This window comes from Suncus etruscus, chromosome 18 (assembly GCF_024139225.1).
Source record: "Suncus etruscus isolate mSunEtr1 chromosome 18, mSunEtr1.pri.cur, whole genome shotgun sequence".
Lineage (NCBI taxonomy): Eukaryota > Metazoa > Chordata > Mammalia > Eulipotyphla > Soricidae > Suncus > Suncus etruscus.
Genome location: NC_064865.1, coordinates 4,640,893 through 4,668,408, shown reverse-complemented (window position 1 = coordinate 4,668,408; position 27,516 = coordinate 4,640,893). Strand labels below are relative to the sequence as shown.

General features: G+C 34.0%; 1 protein-coding gene and 1 non-coding gene across 2 annotated transcripts in view; both read left to right on the top strand.

The window, feature by feature from the left end:
- The window catches only part of SUPT3H (SPT3 homolog, SAGA and STAGA complex component), a 507,641-nt gene that overhangs the window by 160,150 nt on the left and 319,975 nt on the right, over positions 1-27,516 (top strand). Inside the window, exon 3 of the mRNA XM_049765516.1 lies at positions 4,902-4,986. Within this exon, the coding sequence (XP_049621473.1) occupies positions 4,902-4,986 (85 nt within the window). The remainder of the gene's footprint in view (positions 1-4,901; positions 4,987-27,516) is intronic.
- On the top strand, positions 7,944-8,050 carry LOC125996804 (U6 spliceosomal RNA). The gene has a single exon (XR_007491479.1). It is a non-coding gene; the product is annotated as a U6 spliceosomal RNA (small nuclear RNA).

Here is a 27,516-nt window from a genome sequence, read left to right as displayed (position 1 = left end):
TTCCCTCATTCATTCACATTGTTATGATAGTTCTCAATGTAGTTATTTCTCTAACTGCACTCATAACTCTTTATGGTGAGCTTCATGTCATCAGCTGGATCTTCCAGCCTCCTCTCTTTTGTCTCTGAGAATTATTGCAAAAATGTCTTCTATTTTTCTTAAAACCCATAGATGAGTAAGACTATTCTGCATTTATCTCTCTCCCTCTGACTTATTTCACTCAGCATAATCGATTGCATGTACATCCTGTATAGGAAAATTTCATGACCTCATCTCTTCTGACAGCTGCATAATATTCGATTGTGTATATGTACCACAGTTTCTTTAGCCATTTGTCTGTTGAAGGGCATCTTGTTTGTTTCCAAAGTCTGGCTATTGTAAATAGCATTGCAGTGAATATAGCTGTGAGGAAGGGGGTTTTGTATTGTATTTTTGTGTTCTTAGGGTATATTCCTACGAGTGGTATAGCTGGATCACATGGGAGTTCAACTTCCAGTCTTTTGAGGAATCTTCATATTGTTTTCCATAAAGGCTGGGTGAGAGGGCATTCCTACCAGCAGTGAATGAGAATTCCTTTCTCTCCACATCCCTGCCAGCAAGTATTGTTTGTGTTCTTTGTGATGTGTGCCATTCTATGTGGTGTGAGATGGTACCTTGCTTTGATTTTCCATCTCCCTGATGACAATACCTCTATTTTAAGTTTATGAAGCATTTAGAAAATTTCTTTTTTTCAACATTTAAATTATTTTAAATTTAATTTTAATAATATTTATTGTTTCCTTTGCTTATTGAAATACAAACATCATGCACTATTTATCTAATTTATTAATTAACTAGAATAATGATTAGTGATTGGAATAGGTACACAGTAAAAATATGTCGACTGAGTGGTTAATAGAATATCTGACCTTTTCAAAGCTTTAGGTTGTATTTATTTTAATTGTAGACAATTGTAATTATATTTGTGGTATTTCCCATAAATAATCCAATTTTATATCTGAAGTGATATGAAACTTTGTACTCTTACTTTTCTTATGGCTTCAGATTTTTTTATAGCTTAATATAAAATTTTAGAACCATTCTGAATATTTATTAGTATATATAAATGTGTATATAATAAAGTAGTAAAGAAATGATCTTGAAAAATCAAAACAAGCTGTTAGAAAATGTTTGTCTTATTAAATATTTATTAATATGAATGTTTGTTTCATTTATGGGCTATACCTAACCTAGCTGGAAGACCAGGTGAAGTTTGGGGTTCAGATAGGGGGGTCAGTTGCATGCAAGGCAAATACTATATCTACTCTACTATCTTAGTTCTAGTGTTACCTGATTCATCTTTCTTTGAAAAGCAGATAAATTATCGTTATGTAGGTTAGGATTTTTAAATTATAAAGATTAAAGATAATTTACATGTATTTATGGATACTGTTGCCTTAAAAGATTGATTAAGATCAAACTATCTTGCCCCATTTGCAGTGGGTAAAAAAAGAAATACTTTGTAAAAACAAATATTGTCTGTAATATTATAATAAGTATTGTAAGAATGCAACAATATAATTTCTGTGTGTGTTGTGTAGTGAATAGATATTAGTTAGGTCTTCAGGCTGTCATTCTAATTCCAGTTAAAAATTCTTCGGTATTATCGTAATGCCTACCCTATAAATATATAATCAAATAAGTGGTTTGACTGGGAAAAGGTAACTTTCATTCAGCACAGTACAGAAAGTTGTTGAGGGCCTTTGTATAAGTTCAAGTCCTACAGTACCCATTCTAAGGCAATGTTAATTACCTGAGGTGGAAAAATGTTCAGAAAATTCAGATGTAATGAAGAAAAAAAAAAAAAGCTACTAGCTTCCAAGACCACAGCAATTACTTAACCACATGCAGAATCATTTAACCACATTAGAGTTTGTAGTCAATGTAAGTGCTGAAAGAAACTCAGCATCCAAGAAGACACACAGTTGTGTCTTACAGCAGTCAAAGGTTTCTTCTGGAGACCAGGAAAGGAACTGCATTTACAGTAGTTTCCTGTAAGAACACCAGTAGAAACTGACCTAGCTGTAGTGCTGTGTCAAAAATCCTAGAAGTTTTAGCAGAAATTGAGTATCATACTCAAAATCTTGGGATTAGATCCATAACAAGTCAGTCAAGATTTTACTTGCGTAAAAGTAAATGATTAAAGTAGATCTTTAATAGAAAAATATCCTAAATATTTCAGGAAATATCAAATTACTTGAATTTTTCTTCTAGGGACCTTGAATTATTTTATATATTGCTGAGTAAATTAGAAAATAACTCTGCTTAGGCATAGTGGTTTTTATTGCCATTTTCCTAAAACTACTTTGTCAATTTTTCACATTTGTGGGGAAAAAATGGACAGAAATGAGGAAAATTGTGAATTTAAACCTATAGTGATAACATTACTTAAATGTTGCAACTTTAATAATAGAATAACTAATAACATAGTCTGAACATTAAAATACAATATTCATCAATTCTCCTATATAGTTAAATGATTTTAGCTTTAAAAAAACTCACACCAGAAAATTTAACTATATAAAGTTATATTAAGATATTTTTCAGTACGCAGGTTCTTATTACGATGCTAAAATACTTATTGTTTGACCATAAATCTAAAACAGTACTTATTTGAGTATGTTTTAATCTGAAAGATTCTTAAATACTCTTAATAAATATATGGACTAGTTTTTTAAATTTGTTTTGTTTTGTTTTATTTAAGTGCCACACCCCTTAGAATTCAGAGCCTTCTCATGGCTTTATATTCAAGTATTGTATAGATATCTATATTCAAATATATTCAAAGAATGCCTTGTGAGGCTTGTGAAACCATATGCAATGCCAGCAGAGATCAGACCTGGTCAACCATGTGCAAAGCATGTGCCCTCCTTGCTGGACTGTCTACTAGCTCTCTTTGACTGTGTTTTGAATAAAATATTTCATATTGGTAATTTATAAATTTTTGTATATTGAGAATTAAAGTAAGTTAAAATAATGAAAAGTTAACTTCATTTAGGCACTGTAAAGTGTTACACTCTAGACCAGTAGTGAACTTAACAAATTTTTTTGCTATTGTGCCATTTATTTGTTTTGTCTGTTTTCTTTTCTTAAAACTATTTGTAACATACTCCATGATTATAACTTTATATAGTTATAGTTTTACATAATTTTATAACTAGTTTTAAAACTAGTAGGAATATTCGCCCACCTATTGCTTAAAACATTTCCTTACTATATTTTTAGGGTTTTTGAGGGGCAAAGGGTGCTGTGCTCAGAGATCACTTCCTGACAGGTGTGAGGGGCCCTTTAAGGTGCCTCAAATCAAATCTGGTTGGCTGTATATCTTGCTGCACTATTTCTCTGGCCTGCCGACTTGATTATTGGTTTGTCTTTGTTTCTGACTCTTTCTTAAGTTCAAATGCTGTTTTTGTTTTTAATTGCATTTTCTATTTTTTTTATCTCCATAGTATTTTTATACTGAATTAGAATTCACATAATATAAATTCAATGACTACAGTGTGTTGAGTTGGTAATTAATTTATTGTAATTTATTGTAGGTCATAGCCTTTTTGTGTATGTGATTAAATTTTAAATTTACTCTAATAATTTTCAAATATGTTATTAGCTATAATTACCATGCAATCCTTAAATACCCAGACTAGGCCCTTTATAACCAAAGATGAATATGCTTTGAGTAACATCCAGTTTCTCCCACCCAGCAATCACTGATCCCATTGCCAATTGTGTATTGACATTGTAGTTTTTCTTTATCTTTAGTTTTACTTCCCCATGGCTTCAAGTAACTGATTGTCAACTTTGATGCAAAATTATTCTAACCTCGAAGACTGTTCACTTTTAATATTATGTAATGCCTTTATTATAATGACTGTTACTACTTTCTTACTCTGCTTAATTTTTAAATTAAGCCCTATCCCAAGTATGAATATAGAGGAGAAAAAAAACACCACCATATAGGGTATTGTACTATTTGCATTTCAGGCTTTTGAAGGAAAATTTGAAATTGATATATAAGGATAAATTGTATGGACAATTTGGTTGTTTATGCATTTTGCCAATTATGTGTAGTGTATCTGTGAATAGTGATCTACAAGTACTTGAGTTTTTTTATTCTTTTAGATGTGTACCATGGAAGTCTCTGTGCATTTAGTCTGCCAGGTGAAAAGTGATGACTTTTTTTTGGTGGGAGGACAGCACACATTTAGTGCTCAGGACTATCTCTTGGTTTCTTGTCCATGTATTATTACTGTCAGTCCTTGGGGGACCATATATACTGCTGGGAATCAAACCTGGGTCAGCCATATTTTAGACAAAGCACCATCATGCTGTACTTCTGGTCCTAGGAGCTGACTTTTAAATATCCTTTTTGTGATATGTTTTTTAATAACCTGTATTGCATGAGTTGGAAAATGACATTTTATTTCATTTTTTATTTTTTTATATATATATATTTTATTTTTATTTTTATTGCATTGACTACTTTAAGTTTTCTTGACTATTTTTATTTTGTTTACATTACATGGTTTAAAAATTTTCCAAATGTCTATGACTACAGTCTTTTTATATTAGTAATTTAGAGATGGTAGTATGATTTTCTAGTTCCTGTGTTATAAAATAGTTGCTAATATTTTATATCTTAAATTAAAAAACTACACTAATGAGGAAATACATAGGGATCACTGTACTTTTCTTTGGATTTTGAACATTGTTAGGAATATTAGGTGCTTTGTTCAGAGAAAGTTGTACATCCTGTTATAATTGTACAAACAGTTGCAAGCCATTAAGATTTTTTATAAATAGTTTTTATTTTTGTGCTTTTAACTTTTATGCTTTTTTAATGTTGATTTTTAATTTTTTTTCAGGTTTTCTTTAGGAGATGCTAGGAGGCCTCTTCATGAAACAGCAGTTTTGGTAGAAGATGTGGTACATACTCAGCTAATTAATTTGGTAAGAAACAAATAATATGGAAACAAGGTGTTTTATGCTGAGTTTTATTCCACTGGAATGATTTAGTACTTCATTTTGTTATGACTGTTTTGATAATCTTGGCGTTGGTATATAGGATACCATTGTGGAATGGATATATTTTTTAAAATTTATGCTTTTGAGTCTTGTTAGTAAATGCCAAGAAATGAAATTGCTGGATCACCAAGGAGTTCTTATTCATACTTATTTTAGGACGCCCCTACTGTTTTTTTAATAGAGACTGAACAAGAGGACATTCCAGCATTAAATTAGGATCCCACCAGTACTTGTTTTTGATCTTCTTAATATATGCTATTCTCACTGAGGTGAGATAATATCTCGCTGTCATTGTGATTTTCATTTTCCTAATATTTTGTAGCACTGAACACATATTTATGGCTACTGGTTATGTGAATCTGTTTGATGGGTTTATTCCTTTGTTGTTGCTGTTGTTTCACTTCGTGAGTGCCTTTTTTATATCGTGGATATTAGCCCTTTTATTGTATTGTTTGCATATATTTCTTTTATTCATTTGGCTGTATTTTAAAGATTTTTTTGTCATAGCTTCTTTTGCCATGTAACACTGTTTAATTTGATGTAACCCACTTGTATAACTTGAAGTTGTCAAATAATGAGACTGCTGTTTATTTTATACCCAAATATATTTCATTGCTTATTTTCATCTTCAGAACAACTTTCTAAGATGTTATACAATTTTATGATAATGCTGATGTTACTTAAAAATCTATGTGTGGGCCCGGAGAGATAGCACAGCGGTGTTTGCCTTGCAAGCAGCCAATCCGGGACCAAAGGTGGTTGGTTCAAATCCCGGTGTCCCATATGGTCCCCCGTGCCTGCCAGGAGCTATTTCTGAGCAGACAGCCAGGAGTAACCCCTGAGCACTGCCGGGTGTGGCCCAAAAACCAAAAAAAAAAAAATCTATGTGTGTTTATCCTATAGAGTGATCTTCATTTTTCATACAATAAACCATCCCCCAACTAGATCAATGATTATAATTTTATTTTATCATTTGCTGCAAGACATTTATCAGTGATTCTAAGCTTGAAGTTGATGTCAGAACCATTTGCAGAGCTTAGAACAAAATAAAACAAATTCCATGCACTGATACCAATGGATAGCTACTAAACCATATTCTAACTTCTTTTTTTTTTTGCCTTTTTTTTTCCCTGTGAGCATGACCACATATCTAAATGTCCCACTATATATTATCAATTCTATTGCATTAAGTTATATTAAGTATTTATATCTGCAATGATCTTTTTTTGAAAAAACACACACACAAATAAATATTTCTAACTTCTTAATCAGAAATTCTGTGATGACTGTCCCTAAAAACGTATTTTAAGAAATTCTGAATATAAATCTTTATATTTTACTTTTTAGCATATTTATATACACATGTATGTTATTATGTTTATGCATATATGCCCTTTATATTGCATGTGCTACCAATCCTTGGAGGCCAATAGGGCGACTAGTGGTAATTATTGATGTTGGAGGCTGGGAGTAGGGCAAGAGTCCATGACAGGGATCAAAACCAGGACCTTATACCTAGTTGGCATGTCCTTTAGTACTTAAGCTATATTTTTGTTCCATGAAACACTGCATTTTATAATCTTTTTGTGTAAATTAGTTTTATTGTGCTTCCTAAAGTAGTATATTTCTAGACATTAATTACTTAAAAATCTGTGTGCAGTAATGAAAATTTTTATTAAGAAAATTATTGAGGAGTGGCCAGAGAGATAATATAGTTGGTAAGGCACTTGCCTTACATGTAGCTGACCTGGATTTGATACCCAACACCCTGTTTTGTTCCCTCGCCCTCCAGGAGTGATTCCTGAGCACAGAGCCATAAAAAAGGAAGCCCTAACCACTGTCAGATGTAGCCAAAATAAGCAAATTACTGAGACATTCATGAAGATAGCTGCGCTAGACTCATTGCATTCACAAGGGGTCCATATTCGATTCCTATATCACACGTTTTACTTTTCAGTGCCATCAGATGTCAACCCGCATTGGCTAGATCTGAACTCTGAACAGTAGACAAATTATCAACACCACTGGCCTCCTGTCCTTTAATCACTGTTAGCAAAGTCCTCACTCCCTGAAAAGTGATTGAGGAACTTATATGAATAATTCAAGTGTCGATGCATATAATGCTGTTTTCTTCATTTTCAATATCCAGAGACTAAAGGGATATTATGTATATCAATGCCATTTAAGCATCCTATTTTATGTATGTCATTTATCAGAAGAATTACTCATTTATCAAATTTAATGTCTCTACCAAGTATCTAAACCAAAATACCAACTTCTGCTTGTGAGTACAATTGCTTGGTTCATTCTGGAAATCTTGAATTTCTATTTTGAACTCTTTGATCTGGTTTTATTTGTAGCATTTCATTCTGTGTGTGGTAAAAACTTTACAGGGTTAATATATATAAAGTACATGTACTAGCCCCTTTTTTCCTAAAGCATTTTATTTAAAATGTCCATTTGATTGTTGTCCTGGGCCACTAAAATTTTGCTTTCCTTTTTCCCTTGGAGTAATTCTATATTTCTGTGGGGAGAACTTAGAGGAAGAGGTGAGAGAAGTAAGAGAATGCTGGGAAAGAGAGAGGATGGGGAGAGAGAGAGAGAAAGAGAAAGAGAGATACTTGATGTTATTCAAGAGTGGGTTAGAATATTTAAATCATAGGATTTCAAAGTTGAAATATACTTCAGAAGTTGTTATTTAACATGAACCAAAGAAAATGGTCATTTTATAACTGAATGTATAAATAAATGATTTCGTGTAATAGAAAACAGTCTTAAAGGCAGCAATTCCTTTAAAATGCCTGAGTGATCATCCTTATATATCATGATATAAACTATAATTTAGAAATCCTGGAAGATGCTGTGTTGATTATTTCTTAATTGTGCTCACTTCAGCAGCACATATACTAAAATTGGAACGATGCAAAGAAGATTATAATGGCCCCTGCACAAGGATTATTTATTTATTTATTTATTTATTTATTTATTTATTTATTTATTTATTTATTTATTCATTTATTTTTGGTTTTTGGGCTACACCCGATGATGCTCAGGGGTTACTCCTGGCTCTGTGCTCAGAAATTGCTCCTGGTTTGGGGGACATTATGGGATGCTGGGGGATCAAATCACAGTTGGTCTTAGGCTAGCTCGGGCAAGGCAGACACCTTATCCCTTGGGCTACCGCTCTGGCTCCAAGGATTATTTCATAATGATCAAGGGATAAATACATCAAGAATAACTCACATTACAAAACCTTTTGCATATATATACTATCAAATATTGAAGCAAACTACTAATATATCTTAAAGAAGATATACAACAATACAATAGTAAGTTGGAACTATAAAAGTACTCTGTCATCACGCGATAGATGAATAAACAATGATTCAACAATAAAATACTAATGAAAGATATGGAAGAGATGGGCCTACCATACATATTAGGGCCCCTCATTTCTCAAAATTTGAACAAGCTTCTTTTTTTGTTTGTTTTTTGTTTTTGGTTATACCCAACAGCACTCAGGGGTTACTCCTGGCTCTATGTTCAGAAATCACTCCTGGCAGGCTCAAGGGACCATATGGGATGCTGGGATTTGAACCACTGACCTTCTGCATGCTAGGCAAGCACCTTACCTCCATGCTACCTCTGAACAAACTTCTTCATTGTAAATGGGTCATTTTATAGACAGGCACATGCTGGGTCACAAAGCTTATCTTCAAGATTATAGAAATTATATAAAACTATTCTTTCAGACCATCATGCTTTTGAAATAGAATTTAACCACTATTTCTTTAATAGAAAAAAATATCCTGAAAGACTCAGAAATTAAACAACTACTCTAAACAACCAGAGAAAATCAGGAAAGAAAACAAAAATTGAGGAAAATAAATGAGAAAGAAGACATGAGTTACCAGAACATATTGATCATAACAAAAGCAGTTTTAAGAAGGATGTTCATGATAGCTTTGCAATGCACCATTTCATTAGGAAGCAAGAAAGGTCCCAAATAAATAACCTAGCAGCACAGTAGTTAGAAAAAGACCAAACAAGGATATCCAAGTGAAGGAAAAAAAAATGCTTACGAAATGAAAATTAAAAAAATAATTCAGTAGATAAGTGAAGCCAAGAGCTATTAAAAATGATTGACAAACCATTGTCTTGATTTACAAAGATAAAAACAAATATCTAATAACCTAAAGCAAAAATAGCAGGAGAGACATCACAACAGATACTAGAGAAATTCATAGGATTATCAGGGATTATTATGAAGATGTTTATATAATCTAGCTATCAGGACTCCAAAAGAAATGGATAAATTTTTGGACTCTCATAACCCTTCAAAGTTGAACCAAGAGAAAATAGAGCATTTTCACAGACCTATTATTATCAAGGGAATTGAAAAGCACTAATCAAAAATATTTCCAAAAATTAAAGCTCAGGAACAAATTAGTTAATTTTAGGCTCTTTCAGAAAGTAAAAAATGTCGAAATTCTCCCAGTTCTTAATGAGACAAATATTATTCAGATACTTTTATAGACAGGAGTACATTAAAAAAAAAACCTGTAGGGGGCTAGAGAGATAGCATAGATTGTAGGGCATTTCTTTTCCTTGTGCACAGCTGACCTGTGTTCAATTCCCAGCATCCTACATGGAATCCCTGAGCCTGACAAGAGTAATTTCTGAACATGAGCCAGGCGTAACCCCTGAGTAATACCAGATATGGCCCCAAAACTGACCAAACAAAAAACTCTTTAGGCTATATATTCACATATATGTATATGTGATTTTCAACACAGGTATAAAATATTAACTAAATCTACTAACACAAAAGATATGCCAAGACAAAGTAGACTTTTTTTTTTTGGGGGGGCCACACCCTGTGACGCTCAGGGGTTACTCCTGACTCCTGGCTATGCGCTCAGAAGTTGCTCCTGGCTTCTTGGGGGACCATATGGGACGCCGGGGGATCGAACCGCGGTCCGTCCTAGGCTAGCGCAGGCAAGGCAGGCACCTTACCTCCAGCGCCACCGCCCGGCCCCGACAAAGTAGACTTTAACTCAGTGATGTAGGATGTTTTAGCAGCTCATTCAATGTAAAACTCTTGATTTCTAATATCTGTATGTATATAGTTGCTTTTATTTTGTGTATGTGTGTGTGTGTGTTTGTTTTTGAGTCACACATGGTGGCACTTAGGTGTTGCTCCTGGCTCTGTGCTCAGAAATAGTTCCTGGCAAGCTTGGAGAACCATATGGCATGCTGGGAATTGAACCAGTGTCTGTATTTGGTTGGCCGTATGCAAGACAAATGCCCTACCTGTGCTATTGCTTCTGCCATGCTTTTAATTTAAAGTTGCTATACTATCACTCCAAACTTAAAATCTTTGTTTTTGTGCAGAAAATATAATTATATTGTTGCACCTCAAAAGTTTATTTTCATTACATTAATCTACTAAGAAATGAATAATTTTCACCTAAGAATCAATTTATCAGAAATATTTTGATATTATTTAAATACGAAAGTTAATAGATTTATATATGGAAGAGCATGATTCTTAAATTTTTCTTTAATTTACTATATAATGAGTCTCTCACCTATTCTTGTTTATAAATTTATCTTATTTGGGCATTATATCTCCTAGAAGGAGCTCCTGTAAAGCACTGCTAAATCCTCTCCACTTTTCTGAGTCTATTAGCTATGCCACCTCAGTAATGGTTTATGAGTATGTTTTAAAATACTAATAAGTTTCCTGCACAGTAGTCCAATTATAAGGGTTATCAAAATAGGACAAACTCATATAATTTGTGTTTCCATAAAGTCAAGGAAGTGGGGCTACCATGAATTACAGGATGGAAACAGTTTTCTAGTTAACTAAACATTCACATTTTGTACTAAGTCATAGCATGTCGATGTAACTCTGCAAACTAATACATACTCTGTGTTGACTCGAGCTAGATAAAGGACTTCACAGATACCATCTGGAAAAAAGGCTTGGCCAACTTTGTCTCTTCCTAATCTGGAGTACAACATGTTTGCTATAAACAAACTAAAAAACTTCATTGAAATCATGCATACTGTGAATTCGCTTTTTAGGAATTGATTAAAACTTGTTCTGTACCACAACATGTGGTTTTTCCTGAGAATGTCCCAGAGTACTTAGAAGAAAGTGTATTGACCTTTTTTTGGAGTGGAGTACTCTACTGATGTGTTTTAAGTCCACTTTGTCTAAGTACTCTATTAGGGTTGTTATTTCATTAGTTTATTTCTGGCTTATTTGTCTTTATAAGGGCTTAGCTGTCTATTATTAGTATGTATTGAAGTCCTTTATTTTATTAGTGTTGCTGTCAGTGTCATTCTTTCATTCCTTAAACTGTTTAACTGTTGTATTTGTGGTATATAAAATATATATATTTTATATGTAAATGAGTTAATTGTTTTCTCTTCTTGATGGACTGAGTTTTTGATTATTGTCAAGGACTGTTGTTGTCTCTTGTTCTTTTTTTATTTTGTATATTTTAATGTGACATATACCTTATCTGACATAGGGATGCTGGCCCTAATTTTATTCAGCTATCCTTTCCTTCTAGGATTATTTTCATGTATTTTACTTTGAACTTATGTTTATCTATGGATCATAGATGCATTTATGTACAATACAATTGTAATCTTTCTCATTATACTCCCAGCTTCTTTTATTTTTTAATTATTTTTGGGGGGTTTTGGGCCACACCCCCTGACGCTTCAGGGGTTACTCCTGGCTATGTGCTCAGAAATCGCTCCTGGCTTGAGGGACCATATGGGACGTGGGGAATCGAACCAAGCTTTATCCTAGATTAGCATGGGTAAGGCAGGTGCCCTACCACTTGAGCCACCGCTTTGTCGTTCCCCCCCGTCTTTTTTTTTATTTTCAGCTTCTTTTTAAAACCTGAATTGAAATTTGCAAATTAGCATTGAATTTGTATGATATTCTTGCTGTCTCTGGTTGGTTATTTGTTTTTGAGGAATCTTTGTTACCTAAGGTCTCATTGAGGTGGGCATGCAAACTGCTAACAGATAGTTTATTTTAAAATAAAAACAAGCTACTCTCCAGTTTATTCTGAGTCTCTTCCCATCAGTCTCATATTTGTCCTGGTTTGCTTCTTTTCATTGTTCAGAAGTCCATTAAGAATTTTTTGCAGGCCGGTGTGATAGTGCAGCAGTGTTTGCCTTGCATGTGGCTGATCCAGGACAGACCTGGTTGGTTTGATCCCTGGAGTCCCATATGGTCCCCCAAGCCAGGAGCTATTTCTAAGTGCATAGCCAGGAATAACCCCTAAGCGTCATTGGATATGGCCCAAAAAGCAAAAGTAGAATTTTTGTAAAACTTGCTTAGTAGAAATAAATTATTTTGTTTGTAAGTCTTGTTTGTTTTGTTTTGTTTTAAATAAATCCTTCAACTTTAAGGGGTCATTATATCTGAAATTTCTTCTCTTGTGAGTTTTATGCCATGTTACTGGTTTATTCTCAAGACACGTGAATTTGTTGAAAGACTTATCAAGGACTGTTTATTATTTTATTATTAATTTTATAACTCCCATACTTTCCTTTGTTGTGACAACCAGAAGTTTCACATTTGTCTGACTCCGACTTTTACTTATAATATATTCCAGGATAGGCACAGCAGTTATTAATGTTTGCATAATCAGCTAAGGTACTTGCTGGGACTCACCACTCCTTTGGCTCTGTATGATTGCTATTCACTACAGACTTCTGTTGTACTCACACATACATTAAACAGGAATTGCCCTTTACACTTTGATGTTTGTTTGGGTTTTGGTTTTCTTTTTTGTTTTTTTTTTTTTTTTGGTTTGTTTGTTTTTGTTTTCAGCTGCTGTGCTTATCAAGACCTTTAGTTTTTCTAATTTCAATGCTTGAAAACAATCTGCTATGGAACATCTAGATAGGATGCCAGGAATCATAGACAGAAGAACTGCCAGACACAAACAATACTCAGACCACTTTGAGTATACTCCTCAATGTTGATCCAGTACACTAGTTCAAATTTACAGCTCTACAATTACACGGGTGTGTACTCTAAACCACTAATCTAGACCCATTGCTTTAATGATTATTTCTAGTACAACATTTCTTCTGGTTTCCTGTGCTTCCTGGGTCTCAATGTAGACAACCCAGAGTTTTGTCTTCTCAATGATGGAATGTCATTTTATGTATAGTCTTTACCCTTTCCACACTTTCAGCATCTATTCTTGATTATTCTACTTTGCCCCCAAAGTGAGTTTTCTTCCTTAGTAAGAATGCCACTCTTTCTCTTTTTTCTTACTTACTCCAGGCTATGCGCTCAGAAATTGATCCTTGCTAGGAAGGACCATATGGGATGCCTGGGGAATCAAACTGAGATCTGTCCTAGGTTAGCGTGTGCAAGGTAGACACTCCTGCTTGCACTACCGCTCCATTGTCTATTTTATTTATTTAATTTGTCTTTATGTCGTTCAGAAGAAATTTGTAGATACTAAACTGTCTAAAATGTCTTCATGCATTTCCATATCGGGCTTAGAAAACCTTCCTATGAATTTCAGGCTTTCTCACTTCATGGCTCAAATTGGAACAGGACTTAACTATTAATGAAATAGAAGTACAGAATTACCACAATGTATTTTTTTCTAAAGTATAACTCTAAATACTTTTAGTTCTCAAAAATTTTCTCTTATGATGAGAGAAGCCCCTAAGCATTTTTCTCATGTCCAAGCAGTCCTTCCTGGTTATTCATAGCTACTGTGGTGGTCAGAGATTCAATGCCCACCATGAGGATGCAATGGTGTTTAGGTTTGAAGGAGATTACCCAGGCCAGCCCCATTGTTGTTAGGGTGCTCAGGGCCTGCGCTTGGTTATATTTGGGGGATGTTGTGCTGCTATTTATCGAACAGAGGTCAGCCATATGCCAGCCATAGCCTTAAGTCCTGTATCATATGTTGGTTCTCAAATTGTATATTTTTTGGTGACTGCTACATTAGCTATATTTAGCTCGCATTCTGTTGTTGGGCCTAAACTATTTACTGTGAATATACAGTATAAAAGTGTGATGTACTATTTCAATGTAATAATCATTGTGTAAAGTTCAATAATACCATTCTTCCAAATATGTATTCTTAAAGTATAATTATATACTATTACCATATGTAACTGAATTTACAAGAGACTAATAATTTCTAGTGACCATTTTAATTTGATTTTCAACTTGATGTTTTTGGAAGAAGAACTTTCATTTGAAATACAGATTGACTAGTTAAGTGAATTAAGTAATTATAAGTAAATGTAGTTACAGCTGCTTTTAATGTATTTGCTATACACCTGATCGGAAATAAGTTTTAAGTATATTTTCTTATTTCTTACACTGACACCTAGTGTTCATTATTCCTGTTATCGTAAATATTGAATATTTTAGTTATTGATAGCTATTGAATTAAAATTATATTAAACAGATTTTGGAAGTTTATTTGTCAATCTGTTCACAAATCATAACTCAGCACCAAAAAGACACAGATTTTTCTAGTTATATACCATTAGGAATCAATTACTAATCAGTTAGACATAACAAAACTTTAAAGCTCAAAATATTTTAAAGAATTTTAGAGAAACTTTAAAGATTTTCTAAAAATCGAGATTCTTAATGTCCCAGAATTTTGTTCTAGGCACAGTTCCTTTGAGTCACAATTTCAGTTAATTTTGATCATCTGACAGTTCCTGAGAGATAGAAGTAAGAAAATAAAATTTATTTTTAAAAAGTAAGAAAATGATAGAATTGTATTTAGTCATATAAGAATGGAAGTTTTCACATTACTTGTTGACTGGGAATGAAGAATAAGTTCTTACAAGTTTATAAAATAATGACCATATTGTGTCACATGTTCAGTATTTATGTGCAATCCTATGACTAATTTCAGTATTTCAATTTTTCTTATAATAAAGTTTATAAAGATTTAGGTTATCTTTATATTATCTTTAAGTAAAAATGTATATATATAATGTTAAATAGTTCAATTGTACAGCAGGCATTTCTTAAAGCAAAATTTCAGGGAACTGATATTCAATCATAAAATTATTTATTATGTGTCTGTCTCTAAAATTGTAACTGATATTATTGTATGATAAAATTTTATTTAAGATTAAATCCTGAATATATTTAATATTTGTATATTAAAATTACAAAGACTTAACTCAGTGTAATAGGCAATACTAAAGTTGCTTCAAACTTCAAAGGATTTGTACATTTTAATATCTTTCAATAGACTCATTTTCTGACAGCTGTAAAAGTTAACCATTTTGAACATTGGAGATAATCATAATTAAATTAGATTTATATAAATGGGTATGAAAATGCTTTTGGTTAAATCTATCATCTAAACTGTTGTTTTATAATTCATTTAGTATTGTTTCCAAGATAAGTAAACAATGTATTCTACGCAGGGACAGCTCAGTTGTAGAACTTGCCTGTCTTGTAGTCATGAGTTATACGAGCTTTGTCTTTCTCTTATATTGTTTCTAATTCCCTGTACCATAACAAAATATATAATCTCCAGCAGCATTACCAAATGTGTGTAAACTTCATTGTTGACAAAGTTCCTCCATCTTTTGCACTACTGTTAAGTTTGTGGATTCCACTTTGCCCCACAATCATTGTAGCAAAGAGTGCAGGCATCACAACCAAATGCCCAAGCACCACAATCAAATGTGTGCATAACCATGATTTTATCAACTACATCACAAGGGATAGGATGTGGGGAAATTTATTCATTCTTTGATTTCTTCATTAATTTTTAGCTGCTGTTTCCTAGATATTATTGTAAGATTTAGGAAATAATTGTCTATTGTGGCTTTTATTCTGTTTGCTTAACAGAAAACATGCAAGATTAATGAAGGAAAATTAGAAAACAAACAATTATAGTTCTTTATTTTAAATACTTTTTTTACTATATTATATGATCCTGTTTGTGGTTAGATATCAGTCTATTTCTAATTTATTTTTTAGAATTAGTAAATTAACCTAGGAATTAGTACTTAAAAAATGTCCAGTACATTTTTCTAACTATATATTTAGAGAATGAGTGACATAAAAACGTAGAAAGAATATTGTTAAATATAACAAAAATTAGTAACAATATGGGTAACAATTAGGAAGTTGATATTTTATTGGCATAAATTGATTAAAATATTCAATGTCAATATATATTTATGTTGAATAATGAAACTATGCTACAGACGTTTTAGAATATTTAGCCAAATATTTAAGCCTGACTGTAATAAGAAATATCATTAAATTCTCAAATTGATGTTTCTCCACTATAGCACTTAATGAAAATGCATAGATAATTTATTTTTTAGTTTGTCAATATGTTGGTTTCCATTTTTTCCCCAAACTCTTCTGTTAATTAAAAACCCGAATAAAATTTTAAAGGCATTAAATATGAGTGAAATTTCTCCTGATTTATTTTTTTTATCTGTTCCAGGTGAAAATATTGGTTGAAACTGATTGGGAAAGCAATTATTTTAGAATAGTTCTAATTAATGTTTTATCAGACTCAAGAGTAAAATATTCTACAACTACTGCACTTTGATATTTCCATTCTTAAGACAGAATGCTTTAAATATAATTTACCCCATTATATGGATTCTAAGTGTACAACTAAAAACTTTTCTTTCCAATTATACTGTAGTTACAAGGGGCTACAGTTAGTTTGGATGGTGATTGTCAATCATGCAGGGTCCTTAATTAATTCATCAAAGACTTATGGATAGTTATGATTAGTATTCTTTTCAGCATTGGACAGATAAAGGTTTCTAAAACAAAGTCCTTGTTTTTATGGATGAATAGTTTGGTATTCCAGAAAAGTGAAAATAAATGAATGAATAATGAACTGCTGATATAAAAAAAACAATACTGGATTGATAAAGTTTGTTTATCTCAGGAGACATCTAAGCCAACATTTAAATAATGTGAAGGAAAGAAGGAAAGGTCATTCTAGATTGAGGAAAAAAATGGGCTTTGGACACAGTGAGAGATACCAGTGGAGTAAATTGGGTAAAGGGTGAAGTGGGAGGAGATATAGTATAAAATTTAGAGAGCCAGATTATATAGGCTTCTGTCACTTTTACTTTCTTTGATATTTTACAAGACAATTTTTAGAAGTTTGTTTGGTTTAGTTGGATAGTGTTAAGTAGGACAGGAAACCACCGAGGTATTTAAATGGAAGAGTGATTTGCGATGTTTTCTTTATTTTTTAGAATTTATTTGCCTTTTAAGCAATGGCACATAGGTTTCCAAAGCATCAGTAAATTTATTAAAATTTTCTCACAATTCTCAGAGCTTCTGAAAGTATAGTACATTTTTGTAGTTTTTTTTTTTTAGGTTATAACACTGTGGTGTACCAAGTTGCTCATAATACAGTCACTTCAGGCATTTAATGTTCCAACACCAAGCCCACCATCAGTGTGATTTTTCCACCGGCATGTTCCCTGTTTCCTATCTACCATCCTAGCATACCCCATTGCCCGTTGCCTATTTCAGGCAGAAACAAAAATTCATTTAATATTGTTTGTTACAATATAAAGACAAATGGAATAGTAAAAAAGATGAATAAAAGTCAATTTGTAATAATTATTACATTGCAGTGTTATTACTAAACTAATCATCTAACTAACTAATCATTAGTAAACTAATCATTGAACTAACTAATCATCATACTGGGCTAGTTGATGTTATTTGAGTCTTCTGTATAATTTCTTTGAACTTAGTGGTCTTAGTTGTAGATTAGGGCAAGCAGAATATTGTGTATGATGGATAGGTATTGCTTGGTTTGGTGGTAGCTGGGTTGGGGGCAGGTGCCAAATCTTCCCCTTATGTTCCAAGAACTCCCTACACTTTCCATCCATAAACTGGTCCCAACATGGACAATTCTGCTGTTTGTTTGTCTTTCTGAGATTAGTTGAGTGGCTAGTAATGTCTGTGTTGAAGGGTGATGTCTGTGTTGTCAGGCTGTACAGTGATATATAGTATATTTTTCAACTACATTCACATTGTTGTGCAACAGATTAATTAGAATTCCCATACTCTATCTGATTAAAGGTTTTTAAAGTACTATTTTAGGGCCAGAAATGTTGCGCAATGGTAGAACACATGTCTTATGTAAAACCCCCAAATCAGTACTTCATAAAGAGAACCACAACAAAAAAGCAACTCATTCCAACTACTTTCTGGGAGCTTTTAAAAGACGAAGCAAGACTGGTTAGGCACTTCTTTAGTGCCTTATGATGTTGCATGTGTTGGTGGGTTAGAAGTGATGAAAAGGTTTTGTTTTTTTTTTGTTTGTTTTGGTTTTGGTTTTGGTTTTTGGGCCACACCAGTGATGCTCAGGGATTACTACCGGCTATGTGCTCAGAAATCGCTCCTGGCTTGAGGGACCATATGGGACCCCGAGGATTGAACTGAGGTCTGTCCTGGGTCAGCCGCGTGCTAAACAAAGGCCCTACTCATGCTCTATTGCTCCAGCCCCAAGGTTTCATTTCGGTCTTATTTTGAGGAGGCCCAGTTGGAACTTTTAATAAAGTAGATTTAACTTATGACCAAAAAAAAAAAAAGATATCTATGAGAACTTCTAGAATTTTTACTTGAGATGTTACATGTATCTATAAAAAAATTGCTGTATAAAATTAGAAGTTTCTGGATCTCAAAGGAAATGTTGACTAGTGTACAGAGCTCCACCTAAATGGAGAAAATTAATCCTCCTATTAATACCTACTTGATAAGGGGTTAACATCTAAAATATCGAAGGCAGTGGTAGAGCGTAACAAGAAAAACACATCTGACTCCATTAATAAATGGGGAGAAGAAATGTTTGACTTTTAGTTATTGTATACCACAAGTTTTTGGTTCATTTGTAAGTTAATGGATATTTTGCTCTTGTTTCCATATCTTGCCTATTGTACTCAGAACTGCTATGTATATAAGGTATGCATATATCTTTTTAAATTGTTTTGATTTTGAAGGCTAATGCCAAGTAGTATTTTAAGGTCCTATGGGAGCAGTGTTTACTACATGGAAAGCAAGCCCAAATAACAATTCTTATAAAATATTATAAAAATGTTCTAATCATTGAGCGGAAATAAAAGATGGTCAGACTTAAAACACCAAACCCCAAAGACAAGACAACAGAATCGATAACCAATCTACAACAAGCTATACACAAAGGGAACCTGTTGCACTAGCAGCCCATGGGGCAAAAGGGTAGGTGTGGGATGCATGCTGGGAACATGGTTGGATGGAAGACAACACTGGTGGTGGGAATGGCCCTAATTAATTATATTGTCACTATATATCTTAAATATTACTGTGAAATATTTGTAATTCACTTTGGTCACAATTAATATCTTTTTTTAAAAAATGTCCTAATTAGGAGAAAAATATGCATTTGACAAGTGACAATTTGATTTTGGACAATATGATTTATATAAAACTACTTGCATATAGTTTTATATACAGATAAACTGACACTTTTTATTTCTGACACAATTGGAATTGCTGCTTACAGATTACAGTTGCTTTATAATTTATGAGTCTATACTTCCCACAGATAATGTTGATCTAGTACTATAGTTGGGTTTTATTATCCATCAAAGTTTTTTTAATGGAATTTAAGTTAGTGTTTAACAGAGTAAAAGAAATCAAATTTTAAAATAGAGCAGGCTTTAAATTTTTCAAAGAATTTGAAGCTTACTGTATTTTCCAGTGTATAAGGTGACATTTGAAACAAAAAAAGTCAACTGAAAATCGGGGGTCGTCTTATACGCCGAGTATATCCCGAAAAATGTTTCAATATGCTGCTAAAAGAAAATTGTCTGAATATTGCCACAAAACGAATTTTCCAACTCCATCCTGCACCAATCACTGCCAGGCTGCTCGGACTGCCTCTCTAACTCAGCCAATCCAAGCAGGCTTTTGATGCATGCAAATTAGACAATGTTCTGAACCAATCACTGCCAGGCTGCTGAGACCGCCTCTCTGACTCAGCCAATCCAAGCAGGCTTTTGATGCATGCAAATGAGACAATGTTCTGGACCCGAATCTACACTGTCAAAAGCTGCTCAGATGGGCCAGAGTCAGAGAGGAAGTCTATGACAGTAGAACCTTTGAGCCTTTGCTTGTTGTGATTGGCTCACTGTGGGACATACAGTTGCAGCACAGGAACGTTCTGTCTGATACAGCGAATATAAGCCTCAACCTATGTTTTAACTGCAAAATTAGGGGGTCGTGTTATACGCCCAGTCTTCTTATACGCCGGCAAATACGGTATATTTACAGTAATGTAAAAAAGGCTGCTTCAGTGCAACCAAAATGAAAATATTTTACAATTGATAAAAGCCATGATTGCATCCCTGACTTTTTTGGAATCTCTTAAATATGCTTAATGTGTTCTACTAGAATATTTGCTACATTGCATATTTTTAAACATCATAAAATGAAAAGTTGTTGTATTAAATAGAGCACAATGCGTAGTAAATACTATTTAGCCATGGAATTTTCTGCGATGGAACTGGATGGTGTCATATTAAATAAAGCAAGTCAGAAGGAGTAATTGTCTCACTTATCTGTGTGTGTATGTGTGTGTGTGTTTGTATATATACATATATATATACATATATATACTAAAGAGACAAGAGAATGGAAAATATCAAGTGATGGCAATCCCATGACCTTAGACACCTTATTTTTTTACATAAATTTAAATTCTGGCATCTAAATATAAAACATCAACAAACAAAATCTTGTCTATTATCAATATATAAAAGACTTTGAGACTTCCTTTCTTTAGATAACTATAGTTAACAATGAATGCTGACTTTCAAAGATTCAGAGTTAGTTTCTTCTTAAAGAGAGACTTAATTGTTTTTTAATATAATTTTTATTTTGATCATATTGACTTACATATTGTTGACAATATTATTTTAGGCACATATTTACATAAAATCAAGGGGGATTCCCATCACCAACTTGTTCTCCCTACACTTCCATTTTTGTCCTCCCTCCCATTTTCTCTTCCCTCATCCCCAGGGCGGCTAGAATATATGTTCCCCTCTGTGTCTGACCTACTACTTAGTAGTCTTGCACCTGTTTGGTCTTGATGTCTCCCTTATTTCCCCCTCTAACTGGAGGCAGGACTAGCTAGTTCAAGATGCATGGTTTTGTTTGAAAAAGAGAAAAGTAATAAACTGGGGTAAGAGTCTAATACGCCGAAAATGGGCGGAATCCTTCTAGGGGCTCTCATCAACGATTTGAGAGATGAAGGAGAAAAAGGTGAGACACTCCACCAGTACCAAAAGAAGTGTCAAATATCCAGTGGGGACTCCAGCTATATCGATAAGCACTACAAAAAAAAAAAAACAAGCAAACAAAAAAACCCCAACAAAACAAAGAAAAACAAACAAAAACAAAACAACAAAACAACAACAACAACAAAAAAACCCGCCATGGTCTTGAAATAAGAAACATGGCATAGCACATAAAGAAAGAAAAGAAAGGAAGAGAAAAAAATAAGTATAACTGGGGACAACAATTTCAATAATCACACCCAAACAGAGAAATTGACCAAAAATAGGTAAATAAAAATAATAATAATAATAAGTGAAGATAAAAAAAATAATATATAAAAAGATAACCAAGGTTTTGTGCTTTTTGTATTTTTGTTTTTTCCCTCCTGCCCTGGCACAGTAAATATTGGGGTCATTCGAAAAGGAATTCACTTGGCCTAACAAATATGGGGTTTCTCCGTCCTTGGAGTATATTGTCTTGGGATCAACTATAGACTCTGATCAGGATCATTTACTCTCCCGGTAGTGCTTTTGTGGTGTGTGGAAGACTTCTGCTCTGTCCTGAGTGATACAATCAGACCTCTGTGTCTAGGGGTCTCAGTATCTGCACAGATCCTACGGTGGGACTTATGATGAAGTCAGTCTTTGTGGTTCTAGAGGTTATGTTCCCTCAGCGTCATTTTAATCCATCTTCTGTGGTTGGTGATCTTGGTCTTTGCACTGAACCTAGGATGGCACCTAGAATAGTGTCTTTCTATGTGCTTCCAGAAGCCCCATTCCGTTACAATTGTCTCTGCCAGACCTTTGGAACTGGGGATCATGTTTATTGTGCAGGTCAAAGTTCAAACCCTAAACTAGGGCTTTTTTATTGGACCCAAGATGTATACAGTCTGGTCATGGTTCTAGCAGCCAGTCATCTGTAAATCGCGATCTTGGCTTTTGGACCTACCAAAGGGTGACAAGTCTTCTGGTTTTGTCTTGTCATTAGCTGGTAAGGTAGGCTAATCTGCTCTAAGGTCAAGTTGTTCACATTTTCCTCATTGTCAGGATATCATGTTAGAGCTGGCCCTTGTTGGTGACCCCGCAGTATTAAGGCTGTCCTGGATGGGATTTGTTTCCTGCAGCTGTTGTGAAGAACTGTGCCGTTTCTATGTCTGGGATCCAGGGTTCAAGGCTGGATGAATGGTATCTAATCTTCTGAGGTCTAAGTTGATTCCACATGACATATTTTCAAGGTAGGAAATATCCCTGTATTGTAAACAACTATGAGTTCCTATCTCTAGTAGATAAGAGCTCTTTTTTATATCTAAGATTTCCCCTTTTTTTATTGTGCCTTTGCAGGGAGAAATGGTGCTACATTATATTGTCGGTGCATTTGGGGGTGGACAGAGGGGATAAGAGAAACAGGTCACATACCCAAGAACGATAAGAAGAAAAAAAAAAAAAAAGAAAGAAAGAAACCGAAAAAAAAAAGGGAATAAAAATGTATGTGCTCACATGTGTATATGTAGGACAGACATTTTAAAAAATAAATAAATAAAAAGAAATAAAATGAGTTAGTGAAGTTTTTAAAGGACCAAAGTGATGCAAAAGACTACCTTACATTTGGGGGACAGCAGGTATAGAGGTGGTGTATTATAGGTCTTATGCTTATGTTGGAAGTACAGGTTTTCCCATTGTCTTTGGGGTTTTTCTTGTGTGTGGGTTCCCAGGCATCTTTCTATCACACCCCCTGACCTTCTTTACATTGGTAAAAATTTGCGGCAGGGAGGTCTTGGGAGAGTTCTTGCATTGGGGATACTTTTGGACCTAGGTCCGGATTCAAGAAACAGTCCATGTTAGGGGGAGTTGGTAGGGAGGGCCGCGCAGCATGAGTCTGCAGGGGAGTTGGCTGTCTTTTCTTGCAGGAGACTTGGTGTGGGTTTGACTGGGTGTCCCCTCGCCTGGGTGCTGGGTACTGGTTCGTTGGGTAGGAGGTCAATCTTGATGCCTAATAGATTAAGGACTGAGTGTGAAGAGTTTTAATATGGTGGGAGATCTGGATGGGATTGAGGGGTGAAGGGATAGTTGGATTTCCAGAGGGGAGAAAGGGGAAGGTATATGGAAGGGGTATGAAGGGAGAAAAGAGAAAATACATTAGAAAGAAAGGGAGAAGAGAAAAGGACAAAAGTAAAGAGAATAGAAAAGAAAAAAATAATAAAAAAGAAAGTAGAGAGACGAGAGGAGAGAATAGCAAGGGAATGCTAGTGTGGTTGAATGTGTTCGATGAATAGAGCCTGTAGTTTAAGTCTGTATGTCGCAATTACTGCTTCAATGGTCTGACTGGTCACGTGCTTCAATTCCTAAAAGAAGGTATAACCTAGGGATAAAATGTATGTTAAAGAGTTTTCTCGGGGCCATCTCATAGTGCAAGCTAGGTATGGTATCTCGTGTGGTAACCCGAGTTGCCATCTTAGTTTGTCCGCCCTTTGTATCCAAGGGTGCCTGTGGACAGAAAAGCTGAGAGGTTATTTAAAATATAGTAAGATAAAGGCATTAAAACATAGTGTTATGCTATGTTTCCATTGCAGTCAGTGATTTCCCGTGGTATTCTATACCTGTGTTCCTGTATATGATCTCTAAGGGATTATTGTGGGCCTTTGTTGTAGAAGGCTGATTACTTACCTGTTTTCTCTATGCTGCTGTTTCTGGTGTTGCTGTTTTCTTTGTGGTATAATGTGTAGTCAAGAGTTTGTGTTGTTCCTTTTTCATGTATTTTGGACACTGCTCGCAAGTATATGTTGACTATTACAGTGTTTGGAGTTTCTACCCTGAGACCCTGTTATTTGATTGTTAGGTATTAGTTGTGTATAAAATATATGTTCTAGGTGCTTCAGAATAGTGCTACCATTCTGTGTTTATCTTTTGTCTTCTGACTTACTTCATTTAACATAACATGATCTAGGTCCATCCACGTTGCTGCAAAGTCTGTGATTGTATCGTTTCTGACTGCCATGTAATATTCCATTGTGTATAGGTACCACATCTTAATGATCCATTCATCTGTTTTTGGACATCGAGGTTGTTTCCAAGATTTGGCTATTATACTGAGTGCTGCGATAGATAGTGGGGTGCATGAGTATTTTGGAATGAATGTCCTTCCAGCTTGGGGGTATATGCCTAGGAGAGCAATTGCTGGGTCAAATGGCAGCTCAATTCTGAGTTTTTTGAGCACTCTCCAGACTGTTCTCCATAGGTGTTGGACTAGGGGGCATTCCCACCAGCAGTGGATGAGAGTTCCTTTCATACTGCATCCCCGCCAGCAAAGGTTGTTCCCATTATTTTTGATGTGAGCCATCCTCACTGGTGTAAGGTGGTATCTCATTGTTGTCTTGATTTGGACCTCTCTGATGATCAGTGAAGGTGAGCATGTTTTCATGTGTTTGTTGGCTATCCTTCTGTCTTCCTCAGAGAAGTGTCTATTCATTTCATCTCCCCAATTTTTTATAGCTTTATTTGGTTTTGGGGGGCTCAGCTTTCTGAGTGCTTTGTATGTTCTAGATGAGACTTAATTGTTTTTTAAACTAATTTTGGTATTTTCTGATTTCGACCTGATATTATAGTGTCAGATTGTGATTTACCTTGCAACATTTTATAAATATTTTTTCCTGAGTTTATATAAAATTAGATCGTGGATCCCTTCTACCTGGATTAGTCGGTAATTTGGTTGCTTCTCTTATGAATTCAGATCAATGAAGCAGATAAATCTATTTCTCACCTTAAAGAGAATAAGCTCTTTTTATCTTAAAAAAGTGGCCTCAATTTTCAATTACAGTATTGTTAAAGTCTGTTTCAGAGTGAACTTGCCTTTATGAAATCTTGATAGAAATGTGAAAGAAAAGAAACACATTAGAAGTGTTAGAAATATATTTTGCTGACTATTACTTTAAAATATATAACTTGGAGCCCGGAGAGATAGCACAGCGGTGTTTGCCTTGCAAACAGCCAATCCAGGACCAAAGGTGGTTGGTTCAAATCCCGGTGTCCCATATGGTCTCCCATGCCTGCCAGGAGCTATTTCTGAGCAGACAGCCAGGAGTAACCCCTGAGCATCATCGGGTGTGGCCCAAAAACCAAAAAAAAAAAAACAAAAACAAACAAACAAAATATATATATATATATATATATATATAACTTAAACTCTTTGCTTTTTAAATATCAAATAGTAATTTTCTAAGATTATTTATTTGGCTCTACAGTCTGTTTTATATCTGAAATTTAATAACAATTCCCATCCTTCAGAAATATTCCTAAATCTTAATAACAAGCATCTCAAAAAAGCATTTTTTACTTTACTTTGGAATGTGATCTGTGACATGTGGCAAAATGAATATGATATTTCAATAAATTAATAATGATGTTTTTCTTACATTGTTTTATTTTGGTATCAAGGAAATGCTAGCTGCATAGAATGAGGTAGGAAATATTTATTTGGCTTATTTCTTCTTTTTGGGGGTGGGGGTATCCGATGGCACTCAGAGTTCACTCCTTGATCAGCTCTCAGAAGTCACTCCTTGCAGGCTCAGGGGACCATATGGGATGCTGGGGATCAAGCCCAGGTCTGTTCAGGGTTGGCAAATGCTCTACCGCTGTGCTATTGCTTGGACCAATGATATAGTTTCTTTCTAAAATAAATTTTAGAATTTACCAATAAACCAAATTTACTTGGAGCGTTGTGTTTTGAAAAGTCATTACTAGTGATATTATTTCCTAGTTGATATCGGCCTGTTTAGATTTTATGTGTAATGTTTTTATGTGATTTTTAAGGATGAATTTTTTTTTCAGAAGACATAAGCTTTATTATTAATAAGGCCTTAACCACTATGTGTGGCCTATGCTAATCTTTTAAGTAGCCTCTATAAGCCACCCTGAACTTAAACCTTTCCTTGATATCTCTCCATCCTCTCTACTTCCAAAGCTCCTTGCTGACTCCCCTCAATCCCCTCTTTTCCCCTGAGGCAACCCCTTTGTTACCTTCCAAAGACCCCTCCCAGAAATGGGATATTCTGACCTTGAGGTAAAATTAGCATTTTGCCCTGGGAGAGGGTGACACTGAAGTATAATTAGAGAAATGGGATTACATGTAGTTTGAGAAATGTTTTGCCTAGTGATCTGGTGCATGGGCAAACCCTTATCTAACTCTCTCCTTTTTTTAATTTTTATTTTGACCAAAGTAGATTACAAATCTTTCACAGTAATATTTTAGGTACATAGTGATATTGAATCAGAGGCACTGTTTTAATGTTTTACGAATAAGAACATTGTGAACAAAGTTGTATTATGTAGTGGGTATTATATTCTTTATTATTTTTCTAATGTCTGGAATCTTAGTGATATTATCTTTTTAATATTTGTAAATTTGTCCTTTTTTCCTACACTCAGATTTTTAAGAGTTTTGTTAATGTTTTCAAAGGAACAACATTAGACTCAATTGTTTTTTTTTCTTTGTTTCTCTGAATTCCTCCATTTTATAGAGATTCATAAATATTTTTAATTTTATGAGTATTATTTGAAGTGTCTTCTCTGCCAACAATCCTTCTATCACCAGTATCTATATTGAATCTTATTTAATCACTTTAGCACAGTTTATTTTTTACTTGTTTTCCTTTTCTACTTCAACATACTTTAATTTTTTTATCTTGGCTATATTTAGTTTCCAAGTTTATCACTCATATTGCATAATGTGATCAACTTATTTCAATATTTTATATATTAGAAAATAGTTTCTCTAACTGGAAAATGGAGTTGTTCCTTTAAAAAGAACTCTGATACATAAGATATCCTATCATTAACATTAGTGTTAATCGCAGTATTTTAAAACAAAATCTCTTAACCCATTATTTATAATAAATATATGAGTATTATAAATAAATCTAAGTAATTGCCTTATAAAATGTTTAATTCCTTTACCTTGATAAATATTTTTCTAATTTTCTAAAGCCAATATACTGCTGGCTTTAAATTAGAATTATTTGACTTCATAGCATTTGAAATTGTAGAATTCTCTAGAACAGTCTTCTTTTTTCCTACCCTTATATCTTATGTCTTTGATCAAAAGTC